Below are 17,855 nucleotides of genomic sequence, written 5' to 3'. Positions count from 1 at the left end.
AAAAAGCAAAAGAGAGTGTAAGTGGAGAAAAAGGAAGTGGGGAAATCACATCCCTAGTTTTATATTTTTCAAGGAAAATTGGATTTTGGTTTTAATTTTATATTTTTCCAGAATTTTGGTTTTGTGACTAAAACCTAAATTTACTAAGTGTTAAACCACTCCATTGGTGCCCTACAGTCTAATAGATGTCTAAAAAAGTGGGCTAAAAGAGCAGATCTTCCCCTAATAAGAGTTGAAATTTCTCATCCAAAAAACTAGCAGCATATTCGTCGCATAATATTTTCGATCAGGTATTTATTGTTAAATTTTGTTAGAAATAAAATCCTGAGCTAAAGCCAAAGGAGTACAGGTGTTGTAGGGACACCGGCACGGCGACACAGATATGTTAGACGGGAATACAAGGATAGGAAAATCTCAAAAAACTAAAATACAACAATAAAAAATAATCGTACTTTTAATTATTTAATTGAAAAAAAAATATTGATGTTAATACTTCAATTTCACAATTATATATAGTGAAGTTCAAGCTTTCCAAGTCTTTCAAATGTAGTTTATTAATTTCTTATGAATTATAATTGAATTAACACATTAGCTGATCCTGAATATGAGTTGATCCGTGTTTGGAGAGTATCTTGAGTGTCAATGCAATATATAGCCCAGTGAAAAATGATATTAACTTGCAAACCTATGGTCTCAGATTCGAACCTCTATGATTAACAAAGAAATAGAAGCCACCGATGAATGATATTGGTAACGCTTCTGCATTTCATCGATAATTGATTTTTTACCTGCAACATCTCCCAATTAAGGGTTTAGTTTAACCTTATCCAGTAGCGACCAACAGGTTAACTAAAATGCTCTAAGATCAAACCCAGAAAAAGAAAAAAGAAAACAAACTGAGTTTGTCAGGAGCTGCTAACAACTGCCTAATATATACAAATCAAAAAACAGAGGAGCAGAATGTTTACACCTAATTACATGAGAATCTCAAAATGACACATGCCCAGGAAATAGAAATGTTCTACTGCATCTCCGCATTCTCAGTTTGCTCTGGAGTGGAGGTTTGACTTAGAGTAGGGGTTTGAATTAGAGTTGGGTTCCGCTCTCGATTCCCTCTCCTAGAGAAATACTTGCCAATGAAAGTTTCAGCAAGATCAGGGAATTTTTCCCTTATGTAATTGTCCAGGCATTTCCTATATGAAAAATCTTCCGTACGACCATCTGTTGACACAACAAAGAAGCATCTGCTGTCCTGGAAACTACCATGCCTATTAACCTGTCATACCAATAGCGGTGTAAATTAGTGGAATATTTTACAAAATAAGACACATATTGGCAGTTATTACAAGACAGTGGTTCCTGAAAAAAAGGTAAACAATACCGGACATTCCAGCCTTGATATGTTTTCCAAGTACTAAGAAAGAAAACCACTTCCCAATCACTACTTGTCCCCAGACTTAAAAACCCCTTCAAATGAACCATAGTCTTAATTCATGTTTAAAGACGAGTATTTATTCCCCTTACCTGAAGAATTAGATCACCAACCTTAGCAGCCTGGTACCATGCGTGAGTATCTAAACCAAAAGACATGAAAATGATTTTTTCTGACTAAACCCCATCTGAATCAACTCCCTATGTGCAACAGCTCTTTGCTGATGATAAATATTGAAATAAAAAAAGGTTTCAAAATTTCCATTGAGCTCCAGAACAAATTTAGGTATGCAACAATACACATGGAGTTTATACTCAATGGACAATCTAGGAAAATCCGTATAAATGTCCAGCTTCCATAAAAAATAAAATGAATATTAGAATAATCAGTATAACAATAAAATAATCAGTCACAGATTCTTAATCCAATGTATCAAATGTGTACAGAAATATAATTCCAAATAAAACGTAGTTAAGCAAGAACAGGGTAGATGAACATACTGTGAGATGATCAATTCCACAACCCATTTTAGCTGCTTTATCCGGGTGGTAATTGAAGACATTATCAAGTACAAACGATTGATCGTCACCTGACAGTGGATCCCCATCATTGTACCTGCATAAAATAATTTAAAAACCGGAAATTAAGTTACAGCATTGTCGAACACCATGCAAAGATATTGCTACAATTAAAATATTCAAAAAGGGAAGGAAATATCAAACAGTTGCACAACACGGCACGAAGCTATAACATATGCAAAGTGACTGGATAATGTCCAAAAATGAAATCAATTGTTTCATATGGAGATCAGTGAAGATATGATATCCCTAAGACATCTCCAAAGGAAAGTCCAATGTAATATGTAACATTCATCACTTTATTAGATGTCTTTCTTTTATAGTTGTTATAATTAATTTTATGTAAAAATAGACTTCAGACTTCAACATGCAAATTAATATGAATGGGAAGTACAATTAAAGCGGACTAGAAGACCAGAAAATACACTGCACAAAGCCTACAATTTATAAGAAACCAAAAGAAAAGTATGACAGTACAGCGTCCAACAATGCAGAAAACAGAGCAAAAGCCCCAAAGTACAATCAGGGCAACTACGATATAGCAGCTTGCTTCCCTTTCCAAATTTAAGAGAAAGAATGGGCAATCATGATACAGATGAGACTGAAGCCCATAGAGAGGCCCAAAGTCTAGCCATATCTCATAAATAGTCCACAAACTGCCCAACTTTGGCTTTGAGTCAAACTGTTCCTTTCCATCCAAATCACAAAAGAACATTGCACACTAATAAATAATTATTCAAATCATTAGTTTCTTGTCACTCTAAACTAAAAGTATTCCCCTGACTTCAAATGGACTCTTACTTATAAGACACTTAGCAAGACAAAAAACATCTGGTCTTCCTATATAAGAATCATTTCTCCTTTAGAAAATTGAAAAGTATCCATTATTTTGATCTGCCTGGTCCGAATTGTTAAGAAAGTACATAGATAGAAAACATACCCAGATTGATGCATTATCCTCGGAGGGAGCGCATAACTGGCTCAATATTAGAAAGAACATGCTCCTCGGAAGTGAACATATCCAATCTGTGTCTTGTTACAGTATATAATGCACCCATGGTAGAATTGTCATTCACCATTCCAGGCGACTTAGGAGGACGGTTCTTATTCTTCCATTCCCCAGGACTTGAAACCCAATTCTTTGCACCTTCAAAACGACTTTTCTTTGTTTGGTCTCCACGATGCTGTCCCCACTGATGATTTCGTTCACCAGAATTCCCATCTCTGGTAGGTGAATCCCACCCAGACAAGCTTGCAGAATCATCCTGGGGTTTTGTAGGCTGGAAGTCTACTGGTTCAACTTTACCTGCCTCTCTACCACACCAATCATTTTCACTTTCCGTAGTTGTCCCCCATGTAGATGTGGTATTTTCTTTTGCTGGATTTTCCCCCCAGGCAGATGTAGCATCTTCTCTGGCAGTATTTGTCGCCCACACAGATGAGGTATTTAAAACACCGGATTTCTTCCCAGACAAGCTTGCAGAATCATCATGACCTACTCCTCTACCACACCAATCATTTTCACTTGCCATAGTTGTGCCCCATGTAGATGTGGCATTTTCTTTCACTGGCTGTTTCCCCCAGGCAGATGCAGCATCTTCTCTGGCAGTATTTGTTGCCCACGCAGACGAGGTATCCAAAACACTGGATTTCTTCACAGACAAGCTTGCAGAATCATCCTGACCTACCCCTCTACCACACCAATCATTTTCACTTGCCGTAGTTGTGCCCCATGTAGATGTGGTATTTTCTTTTGCTGGATTTGTTCCCCAGGCAGATGCAGCATCTTCTCTGGCAGCACTTGTCGCCCACGCAGATGAGGTATTCAAAACACCAGATTTCTTCCCAGACAAGCTTACAGAATCATCCTCACCTACCCCTCTACCACACCAATCATTTTCACTTGCCGTAGTTGTCCCCCATGTAGATGTCGTATTTTCTTTTGCTGGATTTTTCCCCCACGCAGACGAGGTATCCAAAACACTGGATTTCTTGGAATCCAACTGGGCTTCTGCTGAGTTGCTATCTTGTGTTTTCCCTTTCTCTGTACCCCAGCTTGACCAAACGTCAGGTACTGCCACAGTTCCCACATTTTTGTCGATGCTCCAGTCTTTCCCCCCATTAGAATCAGTGTGGAAGGAGGAATCCTTTTCCCAGTTTGATTTTTCGGGAAGATCTCCTAATTTATCATCAAATTCAACAAGATCTTCGAAGACAGGCCTATCAAAGCTGGAGTTGAGTTCTGGCGAGAAGCTTGAATCTGCCATTTCATCAACTAGCATTAGATCATCAACTTCTGCACCGAGAGCTCCTGTAGTTGCTTCTTCTACGTTTGCAGTGCTCACCATATGCAGAAAGTTGAAAACATCAAGTCCACCCTCTTGAGTCAATTCTACCTAGAAAAAAATTAAGATTTAAATGGTGCGAAACATTAGCAGCAGATAAGACTAAATTTAATACGACTGAGAATTCACAAGTGCATTAAAAATTATGAAATACCTCTCTTCTGTCCCACAGGACATCAAACCTCGCGCCAGTACCCACAGCAACATGTTTACCCCAGGAACATGACGCAACTATGCTTGCCAACGAATCCATGTGGCACTTTTCAGCTGCTCTCTCAAAACACTTTCTTGGTGTCTACAACCACATGTGAGTACTAAAATCAGTTGTGATTGTAATTCATCTTAACCAGTAACTATAAGTAAATGCCCTTCCACAGAATTAGACGAAAATTTTCAATTACTTACAAAGAGAGTTGCTTCTGTAAATGGTACTTGAATATTCAATGCCCGAGATAGTGCTTTGTACCCACTTGAATTGAATCCCACGAAATTTCCTGCACATGTCATGCTATTTGCCAGGAGGATAAGATGCTCTTTCAGAACACCTTTTGCCACCATTGTCACTGCCGTTGAGAGGCGCTGTAAAATCAATCATAAAATGTATTCTTAATTGAAAAGTAGAATAAGTATCTCATATCACCCAGAAACTTAGTCTAATATGTTCCAATTTTCATTGACAAATAGAAAAGTCAAATTTCATAAGATGTACGGTAGCATGCTAGAGGGAACCAGAAATACAGCCACACAATTACGCAAAGATTGAAATTTTAAAAGGAGGTCCACAGCTAATGAAGATCAGTCATTTGAATCCCTCTAATAAGCATATGAAACATACAATTTTACACACAACTGATGTGCTAAAGCACTCCCACTAGAAAGAAAGGGTAGTGAAGAATTAAATGCTATGAAGAATGAGATACCCAGAAAGTCAAACACTCCAACGGGAGAGAAGCATATTACACAGATATAATAGAAGCTACTGGAAACTAAGATTGATAATTTTCTAAGCAATGACAGAATATCATCCCAACACAAAAATGTCACTATTACTTGAATTTACTCTACTTGGTAACAGGAATGATAAAAAGGTTGATTCATTTGAAAATTGGAAAATTGGATAGACTAAGTTGGAACATATTATACTAAACACCAGAAACACCAGATTTTGACAAAACAGACCGTTCAACGTTTGCATGAGGAAAATTTCAGACTTTTTTCTGTTTACTTCTTGATTGGTATGGTATGAATCTTTCTAGAATCAGAAATTTTGTTTCTTCTTTCTTAGGCCTTCTAACACATGGATGGAGTGCATTTCCATTTGACAGAAGATGGATCCAGTAATGGATATGGCCTTGAAATAAAGAAATTCCTAGTCTTAAATTACAGTTTACTCTGTCTCTACCCAAACGTACGACTAATATAAAATTTGAATTAGTGTCAAGTCATACAGCTCAAAAAACTATATTTTTTAGGTGATGTTGCCATATGACACGACCAAATCATGATATCCCGCAACCCTATTACCACCCCTACTAGAAACAACTAAACTGTGAGCCTGTATGACAGTACCTGAACTGCTTGATCAAACGCACAAGACACCCCCAACAATTCTTGAATTTGTTTGATGGCATACGGGATGGAACGCGTGGTGTCAATTAGGTGAAGCACTGGAAGGCAAGAGTCGAGCACTGTTCTCCATGCATCACCACTTTGCTTGATGACCGATTTCTCCAGAACAATATCCAAGGCCCATTCACCCTTCTGAGATTTGTTTGGGCTTCTAATCCAAGTTGTTGTATCTGGATCAATCCAAATGATATTGGCTGAGCCAATACGAGGGTCACCTGCCCATTAGAAAGACATGATTCATTTGAGACCAAATTAAAAAGCTTTTATAAAAATGAAGACATTACTAAAAGAAGAGTTACAAAATAATGTCCAGCATTAAACAAGAGGTCCACCATTTAGACAAAGCAACAATAACTCAAAATATAAAAGAAAATGCTCCGATCACCAGTGCCAAAACTCTAAAGATCAGCTAACTGCAGCAACCCGAACTAAATTAAGGACAATGAAACGAATATCTCTAAACTCAGTAACTACTGATGCCCAAAATGTCCAAAACACCACCCTATCCATTAAGACAACTCCTCCGCCCCTAAGATTTAGCCTTCCTGCCTTTCCCTAAAGCCACATTTTCAACTAATGACCATACATGAGGCTCGAAATGCCCAACTCAACCTAGAAATAGATGGTCAATATGTTCTGCATTCATGCACATTTAACACCAATCGGCTGATAGGCACATATTTGGCGTCTTACGTTGGATATTGTCACAAGTAACGACCATCCCATGAGCACCTAACCAAACAAGGATTTACTAGGGCCCGTAATCTTTCAAACCAATTGGGATCGGTTGAAAAAAGGTAAAGACAGGAGTTGAAAGAAAAATAAAAAGGATTTAGAATATTCAAATTTCCAAGCCCTTCTATCACCCTGGTCTGGACACAATGAAAGATTTTCAATCAAATAAATAAAGAGAGGAAAACTCCCCTATTTCAGCTTCATTAAGTCTCTCCTAATTTAAATTCCAACCCATACGACAACTGACAAGCTAGAGATTGGATGGCAGCCTATAAAGATGAGCACATAAAAAGCAAAAAGGAGATTCCCCAACCCATCAATTCACTGTGAAATGCCAAGGACTTGTACATGCACGACTAAACACCACTTTGGAGTCCCAGCTATTAGCATGAGGACAAGTCAGCATGCCATAAGTATTCCCTCTCCAAAGGAAATATCCGCAACTATTTTTCAACAAAGCCACATTCCTCTTAACCAAATTTACAAGCCCAGTACCCATTTTCCCCTAGATCTCAACACTAATCCTCAATTAACTAAATGCTCCTCTTTCCCCTTCTTGGCCCTCCCTCAAAATGTCCCTCATAAGCTTATCAATTATTTTAGTTACTTGACTTGAATTATGAAGAGACAAATAAGCAGTAGTTAGACTTTCCAATACTTTTTTCTTTTTAATAAGAAACTAAATTTTTCTTTAAAAATAAAAGAGTAGAAAGTTGGTAAATAAGGAGTCCACTTCTGAGAAAAAACTAAAGATGAACCTTCAACAGCAACTCTAATAAAAAGGGGATACAACACAGAAGTGGGGGGAGAGAGAGAGAGAGAGAGAGACTGTGAACAAACAGACATAATCAGAACATACAAATTGCATATAATAGCTAGGAACATTTCTGTTAAATATGTGAGTTGCAAAACAAATGAAAAGAGCAACATCCATTGGAAACAAAGGGAACTCAAATAATAAATTAATTTTGCACTCTTTACATATAACTCTAAAGCTACCTTTTATTATTGTTTCTAAAAGAACAGGGCAAATCAAGTCCGCATAGTATTGCAAAGTGGTAGTGGTCTCCAAATCATCAGTTGCTTGAAGGAAGAACATCAAGCATGGGGAGTCGGATCTTTTTTCTGCAGAGGAATGATGAAAGGAGCAATGTTCACTGCAAACAAGGAAGCTTAAATTGTCAAGTAGGCTATCCTTATAGTTCTAATGCGGAGCCACAGGTAAACTTTCAAACACAATAGGGGAAGTGGATGTCAACAAAGTAAACATTGTATATGATTATGCCATGTAAACAACTTAATTTTGATTTATGAATTCTTTTGAGATGGAAATTTTCACGATCTCTAGGGCTCTTAAATCCAGAAGGCATGCAGAGTTCCAGATCGAATAAGAAAGCATTATATGGCATGGTAACAACAGGGATGATCTACATTACTATGGTGGACTTTGTACTGGCGGTGTTTCTCTTATCAAGTTACTGTGCTTTTTTTAGGCCAAAATATCACGTTATTGTGTTTCCACCTCCCCTCCTTTAACTAAAATTGCAATTATCAATTCAAAGAAAAAACCAACCTCTAAGAAATTATAAAATAAAATATACAAAAAAGGTGCAGCTCACAATGTTCCTGAACTTTCCTCAAAATAAAAATATCATATTAACTAAAACGACTTGAAGCTTTGTTCTCACGTCATTGTCATATCACGTATCAAAATTTTGTTGCACAAATAGGAAAGCATAAAAGATCAAGTCCATATGGTGAACATAATTATGAAACAATTACCAGACAGGAAAAACCAACCTGGCAAACAAAACTGTATTTTTAAAATGATAACCAATGTTGAACTTCTTTTTTCCAACTTTCTTCCTCCGAAATGAATTAATAGTTTCTTGGCATTTTTGAAGAATATCGTGAACACCAATGTTTAACTCTCGTAACATATCCTGTTCAATGGAGCTCTGGTTAACCCACACAAGGAAGTAATGCAACTTCATAACTGAAGATATAAAGAAAATGTTAGAACAATTTGAAAACAGTGCCAACCTCATTGAGATGAATATGACCAACAAGGCCTGCATCATTTATCAGACTTCCCAAACCAGAAAGCTGATTGTTATATCTGCAACGTAAGAATACACAAATATTACACCAAACACACTGTCACACATTAGTTTTATACCACTAAAAAAAGAAAGCAATATATATAATACATGCCAAATCCAATTTCTTTTGTCAATGACATGGAGACCACATAATATGCCAAACTCTCTCTCTCTCTCTCTCTCTCTCTCTCAATGATTTAGCTAAATCAACAAGTTTGATAAAAACAAAATGCTACGTAGGTGGTAAAGCTTCACCAATTTTGTTCTGGAGCTGTTGACCCTCTTTGACCTGATCACCCATCGGATATCTAACTAATATTAAATTGGAAGTTTGCACAGTTACCCCAAATTATGCATCAAGGAGCTACACAGTATTAAATATATTTCAGCAAAGGCAACACTTATTCTAGGTAGCAACTCGCGGAAGGCATTTAAAGAAATAAATGAATTCTATTTACTTATTCACTTTCCAGAATATGATGAATCAACATGGACTAAAGGAGTGGGCAATACGTGACATTCCTACATACACACTTAAATAAAACTACATGAAAATGTTGCCAAAAAAATATAAGGAGGCAGAGCATACTCAATCATAAATTCAACTGCAGTATCTTTAAGACTGACTTTCTTCAACTGATTCTTAACCAAACATGCTGCACGTTCTCGGCAGTACTTTCTTCCACAACCACAGTTATTCAAGTACAAAATTACACGGCGATCAATGAGCTCATTCTTAAAATTGACTTTGCAAAGCAGAATTTCCTGAAGAAAAGAAAATGCAAATTTAAGTTGAGCCTTTATGCATGCACTGCGAAAGAAAACATAACAGATAAAATTCAAGCTTTGAAAAGAAAGAAACAGTCATAATCAATAGACAAAACTAACTACCTTCATCAGCTCCCATGAAGAGTTGCTGCTTGGGGTAGAATCCAGAACTGCCTTATACGCAGGATTTGACATTGCAGTTGCAGCTAACACACCAACAGGTTCACCAGCAGGGAATAAATGCTGGGGCCTAGATCCAGTTTTGACTCCATACTCAAATTGGATTATTGAGTTGCTACAGACATTTCTGACGGTGCCATCATAGCAAATAACAACATCGCGAAGAATGGCCATTAAATTTTTAAATAGAGTCCCAGGTTCAGACAATCCTCTTGAGGACCGAACAATCACCTCTCGTGTAGCAATGGAGTGAACTATCGCCTCATATGGATCTAACCCATGAAAAAAACAGCTTTGAACTAGTCCATATTCGGCAGAGGGATAATCAATGTCAGAAGGATATTTACTATGACAGAGAGAGGCCACATCCTCAACCAATGTCTTAGAGTAGAATCTTCCTTTATCAGAAAGTTGCAGGCCTAGGAACCCAATTTGTTGAACAATTTTGTTAATGGCTGAATCACTCTTGGAGTCGATTAAATCACCCAATGCTGATGACTCCAAGATAAAATGTGAAACTGGTACTTTCACACTTCTGATGCGATTCTGCAATTGAAACTCTACAAACTCATTGTATGTTGACCTCAAATGATACAACAAATCAGAACTATCCTGAATATTCTTCTGAATGTCTTGTATGGATGTCCTGGACATGTAAAAATCTTCCAAACCAACACTAAACCCTTCTGAAAATAAATTCTCCATCAGCAGGGGCTGTAGAGAATCAAAGAATTTCAGAACATCTTCACCACCTTTCTCAAAGAAAACAGAGGTAGCAATGTCATTCATCACAGCTGCAACAGAACTTGTGCTAAAATCAATATTCAGTATCTCACTTTTGTTGACCAAGTAGTTGTCGCCACTGCAGTCGAAGTGAGCTGGCAATGCAGTCTGTAATATCTGAAAAGCAGTCCAATATGAATGAGCAGAATTTGCTTTCAGTAAAGCCGGTCGTGGCAATGAAGATGATGCAAACATGGCCAGTTGCTGTGCTGCTGCTTTGTCCAAAAAATATTTCTTGAACATCATCTTTAATGACAAAAGTGCATCAGTGGCCAATTGCAAATTTGGCTTTCCACTATGAGAGCTAAGCAGCTGCTTCTCCACTGAAAAAAGCTCCAAGACTTCTGCCTTTGCAGCAAGCGACTGGGGATAGAACAGGTGGATGCAATCACCATCAAAGTCGGCACTAAGTGGCCCACAAATGAGAGGGTTGATTTTCACCACATGGTCATCGTGCACATACACTTGGAGTGCTTGCAGTGAATGTTTATGGGTGGTTGGGGGCCTATTTACAAAAACAAGATCCCCGTCCATTATCCTCCGATGCACCACTTGACCAGGCCTCAGAAATGTATGCCCCTTTGAACCTTCCCTGAGTGAGTATGTTGATGAACCATCCTTATAGGTTAGGCACAACTTGCTATCTACCAGCTCTTGTAGATACCTAATGTTATGATCATTAACCTTCTCTTCAAATGTGATTCTTTGAGCAATTTCATATGGGATGCCAACTTCATTCACCCTTCTAAATGCATCCCCAGTAATCACTGAACGGGAAGAGAAGCCTGAACCCTTTCTGATGAACAATGTCCTCATCTTTTCAAGCCATGCTTTTGTTGAAGAGGCATTAAGCTCCTTGTTTACCCCAAACCTTGCATCAATATCGCGTGATGGCTTTCCAGTACCCCTAACTTGAAGATACTGATCAATTATTGCTTGCAATTCATTCGCTTCAACAATCTGAGATTCAAAATTCGGTATACCAGACCTTGAACTTCTTATGATTTCAACTTGCTTTAGAACCTTTTTTAGCATTGATATTGAAGGATCCTGGAAAATGACAAGGAAGAACTAGTTATAACCAATCCAACCAGAACTGATTAAGGTCCATTATCATGCCAATAAACTTACCGCAGACATAACACTAACACCATCAGAAATTTCAGGTACAGACAAACAGTTTGGAGGGACAGGTATTTGAGACAAGATGTATCCATCTTGAGGAAAATAGCCTTTAGCGGCAAGTTTCTTCCTGGTCTCTTGAGGGATTCTTTTCAGCATCTCCATCACCTAGTAGTCATTACCAAAATAATAACATGTATCAGGAGAGAATATTACGTGCCATAAAATAAATTAAAGAGAACGGTTACAATCAGCAGAAACAGGAAAGCGCCACAGTATGATTACATTATGCATGATTTGTAATTTAAACCATTTGGTCAGAATCAATTTATATACATCTGGCCAACTAATTTAATGAATAAATTAAGTTGAAACCACATGGAGCTGACAAAAGTAACGGCACCTCCTGATCAATCTAATCAATAAAGTATTTAAGAGTAAGGTGCTCACTTTGCCAGATTACTGTGATTAGTGAGAATGTATGCATGAGGGCAAGTGCCTCATACTAGAAATAAAGATGTAGCACAAATTAAAACAGCACAAAAGTATAAATGAATTATTTGAAAAAAGGACTTTGACTAACTTAGCCATCAAACTAATTGTTGAGATAAAATAGACTATGCGGCTTGACACCAAAGGGAGCTCAATAGCACTCCCTCATCAATGCATTCAATAAAGTAATTCAAACAGGAACCCAAGGCTAAGGCAATCACTTAGTCGCATTTCTGTGATTAGTGAGGACATTTGCATGTGCCCTAGTGTGTCAAATTAGAAATACGTACGTGATAAAAAACATCAAACTTTGTCACTAGCTAAAACATCATAGAAATCAAAGTGAACTGTGAGCAAACAAGGCCCTCAACCCACATAACTGGACAATAAAAATCAATCAAACTTCCAAAAATGTGATATGAGCAAGGAGAAACATAGGCAGGAAGTAAGAACCACACCTCACAAGGAAGCAAAGTTCGTATGTGGCCATCACCATAACGAAAACCATATCGTTCAAGGAAATTCCAGAAACCAGGTGGTGTTCTTGATTTTGAAGGCCGCTTCAATTGCAAGGAACAAGAACCATCTGTTGGTTTAATCTCTCCAATAGACACTTGTGAAGCATCCTACAGAAAAAAGTAACAGGCCATAAAACTTGTGTATGGAAAATGCAGAGAGAACATATTGCATAATCTTCAAATTTCTATAAAAATATGTATTCCAAACTTCAAGAGAAAACCCCAGTTTTAGGAAAAAAAAAAAAAATACTTTAATTAGATTAGAATATTTCTGGGTTAGTTGCAAGAGAACCCACAAACTAAATGTTAACCTATGTTACATCATCTCCAAAGTTCATCCATGGAAAAACTGATAGTACAAATAACGTTTATGAAAATACCAAGCTGATAAAAAAAAGTACTTGTCCAGTTTATAGAAAGTAATACCATCTTACATACATGCAGCCCAAATAAATAAGGGCATAAATTCCACTTGAATGCATTACAAAAAATTAAATAAAAAAGACTAAGAAAAACACAAACAATATAAGACTTCTTGCCAGTTGAAAACAACTTTATCCAGTTAGTTATATTACTTTTAATTTTTAAACATAGTATACCAAATGAAAGAATAAAACCTCTGAAGGACCAATCCCTTATAACTGCAAGGGGCATCCCAACATATGAAGCATATGAGATAACACAAATGATGTTCTGTTTTACATAACTTGAATTAGTGTGTGCGTGTGGGTGTGAACGTGCATGTGTGCGCGTGAGTGAGTAAGCCAGAGAGATTAGATTCAAAAATTACTAGATACAGCTAGCATGCTTCACATCTAGGAAAAGAAAAGGGGTTTGGTCAGCTTATACTCACCTCACAACATGAAGATAGCATTCTCTCTGCTAAGCCAGCATTCTTGGTTGGAAACTGAATGGTATCAACCCAGAAACACCAAAGGATACAGAATATAAGAACATAAATCTTCATGATAAGAAAAAGTAGCAAGTCAAATTGAAAGCGTGCAACAACTAGTTTACAGAATTTAAAAAAACTAAAGATCAAGCAATAGTCGACTAAGACTCTTGCATCAATAAGATTTCACAAAAACAATAAAAATTGTGAGACTAGTGGTTGGCAAACAAGAAAAATTTCACTGAATACAAACGTTGATCGTGCAGTACCAAGTTCAAACTTCAAAGACTTTCTTTGCGAAATTTGGGATATTTTAGCAACTTTCAAAAGTTAAAAACAAAAATTGAGACTACTGCATAGATTACAAATACAGTTGCAAAGAGGGGCACTTAATACAAAATGATTATAAATAGAAAAAGTGATATGTATGAAAGATGGATGACACAGTAAAAATAGCTTCAAAATTCAACTGCTTCTTCATGTAAACCTTTTTGTTCCTCAGCTGAAAATTAGAACAAAAACAACCACCATCTGCAGTTCTTCAGTTAACCAACAAGAAAAGTCCAAATAAATGAAATAAAAGTCTCTGCTTTGTGTGCAAAATAATGACCATAGAAACAATCATTAATGATGAAGAACTAAATCTAGTGGTACCTTGTTCTTTTTCATTTTCAAGCATTTCAAGCACAATAAGCTCAGCATCCGCTTCAATTCGCTCACATGATTAGGATGAAATATTGGTATTGGTAACTCAATATACCCGAAATGACCTGAAAAGGGATAAAACATATGCTTCATTATTTTTCCAAACATATGCTTTGGATTATAATCTATTTCTTACACGTAACTTTGTTTCACAACATTATATAATTTAACTCTAAATGGCAAGGCTAAGAAAAGACACTTATGGCACCTTCACACTTCCCAGCTTCAGAAGTGCCACAAGATTCACACTTCCCAAACTCAAGGGGCAGGCCAAGGAATGGGTTGGAAAGCTGACTTGCATGGCTGATAGCGCAATTGCTGATAGATGCTGTACACTGCCAAAAAAGTAAACATACAAATATAAAACGAAATTAGTCCAACGTTGTTGGGTTTTGGAGTAATTAAAGATTAAGAGCTGCAAAATTAAAATCATTACACACACTGTTGGTTTTCTAATTTACTTCCCCATAGTCAATAATCAGGCACTAGTTGTGATGAAATATAATTTGATAACGGAAAGCCATAATCAGGCACTAGTTGGTTTTCTTTTTTGAAACGAAATGAGCTCAGCTCAGATTATAGATGTTTAATATGGACTCTAGATGTCAATCTCTCCAAAAAATGAAACAGAAACCTCCGACTCCTATCAAATGAATGCAATTTTATCTTCTCCGAAACAAACCAATGCAGTTAACACCTCTCAAACAGTAGATGACATCTACTGAATAACTAATGAATTAAATGTCAAATTTCTACTTACGATTTCTTGATGAGTTGCCAAACCAAATTTGATTCCAGTTATCTCCCCCTCTAAAATAGTTGAGGAAGAGGCTTCCTCCATTTCCTTTAAAGAAACCTTAAGATACTGCAGTGGAAAAGAAAAAAGAAAAAGGGGAAAAGGAGATAAATGTAGAGAGGACTGTAACTATTACAGCAAAACCAACATGCAAATATACCACAGCACCATTATTAAGCTAAAAATTTATTTCAAGAAATAAGTTAGTCTGTGGGAGGTAGAAACCTCTAAAACGATAAATAAATAATAAAATATGTTAAAAAACAAAAGCAATAAAAAAATCTGAACCAATGTAGCATGTTTCTGAGAGAATGGAAAGAGTACAAAATCCAGCACAACGCAGCAACAAAAGAGAAACGAGGTCTAAAATGTTCACCAACTTTCTCAGACACCAAACACAAAAGAAACCTGCAGCAAAAGGAAAGAGCAAAATTACCCAAGTCTTCGGGTTTTTTTGTGCTTCAACAGCTACTTGTAAGCAAAAAGAACCCCTAAATGGAACCAAAAAAACAAAACGCAAAGCAAACGTGTTTAGCGTCACAGTCAGAGACGGAGAAAGCAAGAGAGAGACTACATGGTCCCTTTGGTTACAGAAAAACTGAGTAAAAATAAACCCAATGTACAACATTTTCTCCCCCTTCAATTTCCCAAAGAAGCAAAAGCCCCATTTCTACGGTCGTATTTCTTCTAAAACTCGCTTACTTTCTCAGCAACCAAACACCGAATAACAAAATGCAAACGAGTTAGAGCAAAAATTACCACAACGTTTCGCTTCTTCCGCACTCTGGCACTGCGGGTTTGACCCCAAAACCCTAAATTTAAGCCCTGAAGCACCAAAAAAAAAAAATTTGGGGTTTTTCAACGGAGTGAGAGCACTGCTCTGCAAAAAGCTTTTGAAAGCAAATTTCAGTTTTTGAAATGACACAGAAAATTGGCCTACAGCTTACAGTGACAAATTACAAAAACGACGCCGTGTGGTCTTCTGCTGTCACTTTCACTCCTCTTTACAGACTCTGATGATCCAGAGAGTGAGATGGAGAGAGTGAAATGAGTTTTGCATGAAGAAGGGAATTTTGGAATTTCTGGCTTTTCTTTTTCTTTTTCTTTTTCTTTTTCTCCACTACGAAATCAAAGTCCCTAAATAAAACAAAGGATTATTGGGCTTTCCAAGAGAAAATAAAAATAAATTATAAAGGTTATTTGGGTTTTAACTTTTGGAGCCGTACAGGTCAGTGGTGTGGGGTTTGGGGATTTGAAATGACTGGACTGGACTCGTTGACCAATTTGTCCTGCATGGAATGCTGGTTTTGGTTGGTCAATAGATGGAGGGTAAAATGGAGAGTTTAGCGCATTGTGGAAATGTTGTTTGGGATTTCGTGGGAGATTGGGGAGGAGGGAAAGTTAAAACATCTCAGAATTCATAGCGCCATTCTGTCAAGTCTGACGTCGTTGAACTAGGGCTCAAATGCAATGCTTCGTATTAAAATGGAAGGCTTTATATCACAAGCATATCAATGGTGAGAGTGATTTCAATTTTATTTCAATAAGTTGACTCACCATAATAATTCTACAGTCTTTCTTCTATTGACGCATAGACAATATCACTTTTCGTTTTTTTAATTTTTCCATTATATTTAATTATTGTAAACTAGCTTTCACTGTTCTAATAAAAAAACATCTAGTCAATATATACTAGCCATTATTGATTTGTTTCACTTTTTTAAAAAAGGATAGCTAATTATATATACTAGCCATTGCTAATTTATTTCACTTTTCAAAAACATAATTGGCTAGTTCCCTTTTCAAACGGCAAGTTATTTACCTAGAAATACATATGTAGAAAATAACTCACTACACTAACCAACTAGCCTAACACATGTCAACCCATAAGCCTAAATGAGTATTACCGCCTCACTTGAATTACAATTGCTATCAAACCTAGGGCTTGAAAAATGACCTAAAAACTGATACGATACCGACATGAAAATGGATCCACAAAAAATGACTTGATACCAATCAAATCAATTCATTTAGGTATTGGATTTGGTATCCCTATACTAAAATTGTCAGTAAAACCGAATTGATCAATATTTCATCCTTCTTCATAATTGTTGTGTTGGAGGTGGGACTAGCTCTTGGATTGGCTCTCTATTTTTTATTGAATAAAAAGAGCTTTTGAAATACTAAAGGGGTTTTTACAATAGTAATGGGCTTTTAAAACTCTCAGACCCATTTAAACAAAAGTTTATGTTCTTTTAAAACTCAACTTTTTTATTTTTTATTTTTTATTTTCTTCTTCTTTCCTTATCTCTCTCTCTTCTACTTTTCTTCTTCATCCTCTCTATATTCTACAATTTCTCTCTCTCTCTCTCTCTCTCTCTCTCTCTCTCTCTCTCTCTCTCTCTCTCTCTCTCTCTCTCCTCCCTACCTCCCCCCTCCTAATCTCTTTATCTCGACCAAAATGTACCATAGAAACCTAATTCAAACCTTGAGGGAAATGTAAAATATGTGGCAAGTCTCAAGAAATTTCGGTCCCCTACAATCCAACTACGCATAATAGCAAACAAAGGTCCCAAATTGATAATGATGACTACAAACAAAAAGTTAAATTGCAATAAACTTCTTCAAATGTGGATAGAAATAGGATTTAGAAAAAATGAAAAATTTACATGTATAATAATATGTCATTATATATAAATATTGCAGGAACAGTCACATTTTTACATTAGTGTCCTTCCAAACATGTATATGGTATGTGAAATGTGTTTAACTTATGTA

The 17,855-nt window shown here is 36.7% G+C and overlaps 1 protein-coding gene across 1 annotated transcript; it reads right to left on the bottom strand.

The window, feature by feature from the left end:
• Positions 1 to 713: 713 nt before the first annotated feature.
• Positions 714 to 16,174, bottom strand: LOC117617611 (DNA-directed RNA polymerase V subunit 1-like). Its single transcript, XM_034347055.1, is given in 21 exon segments — positions 714 to 1,276; positions 1,933 to 2,047; positions 2,951 to 2,969; positions 2,972 to 4,406; positions 4,510 to 4,650; positions 4,761 to 4,934; positions 5,925 to 6,199; positions 7,719 to 7,876; positions 8,520 to 8,662; positions 8,763 to 8,838; positions 9,411 to 9,586; positions 9,713 to 11,602; positions 11,684 to 11,842; positions 12,625 to 12,792; positions 13,538 to 13,591; positions 14,231 to 14,346; positions 14,490 to 14,616; positions 15,042 to 15,146; positions 15,454 to 15,485; positions 15,837 to 15,902; positions 16,025 to 16,174. Coding segments are annotated over 18 exon segments (5,562 nt in total). The 5' UTR covers positions 15,123 to 15,146; positions 15,454 to 15,485; positions 15,837 to 15,902; positions 16,025 to 16,174; the 3' UTR covers positions 714 to 1,021.
• Between the last annotated feature and the right edge of the window lie 1,681 nt (positions 16,175 to 17,855).

The sequence above is a fragment of the Prunus dulcis genome, chromosome 2 (assembly GCF_902201215.1).
Source record: "Prunus dulcis chromosome 2, ALMONDv2, whole genome shotgun sequence".
Lineage (NCBI taxonomy): Eukaryota > Viridiplantae > Streptophyta > Magnoliopsida > Rosales > Rosaceae > Prunus > Prunus dulcis.
The sequence above is the reverse complement of the archived record's forward strand: the minus strand, read 5'-3'. Positions and strand labels throughout refer to the sequence as shown.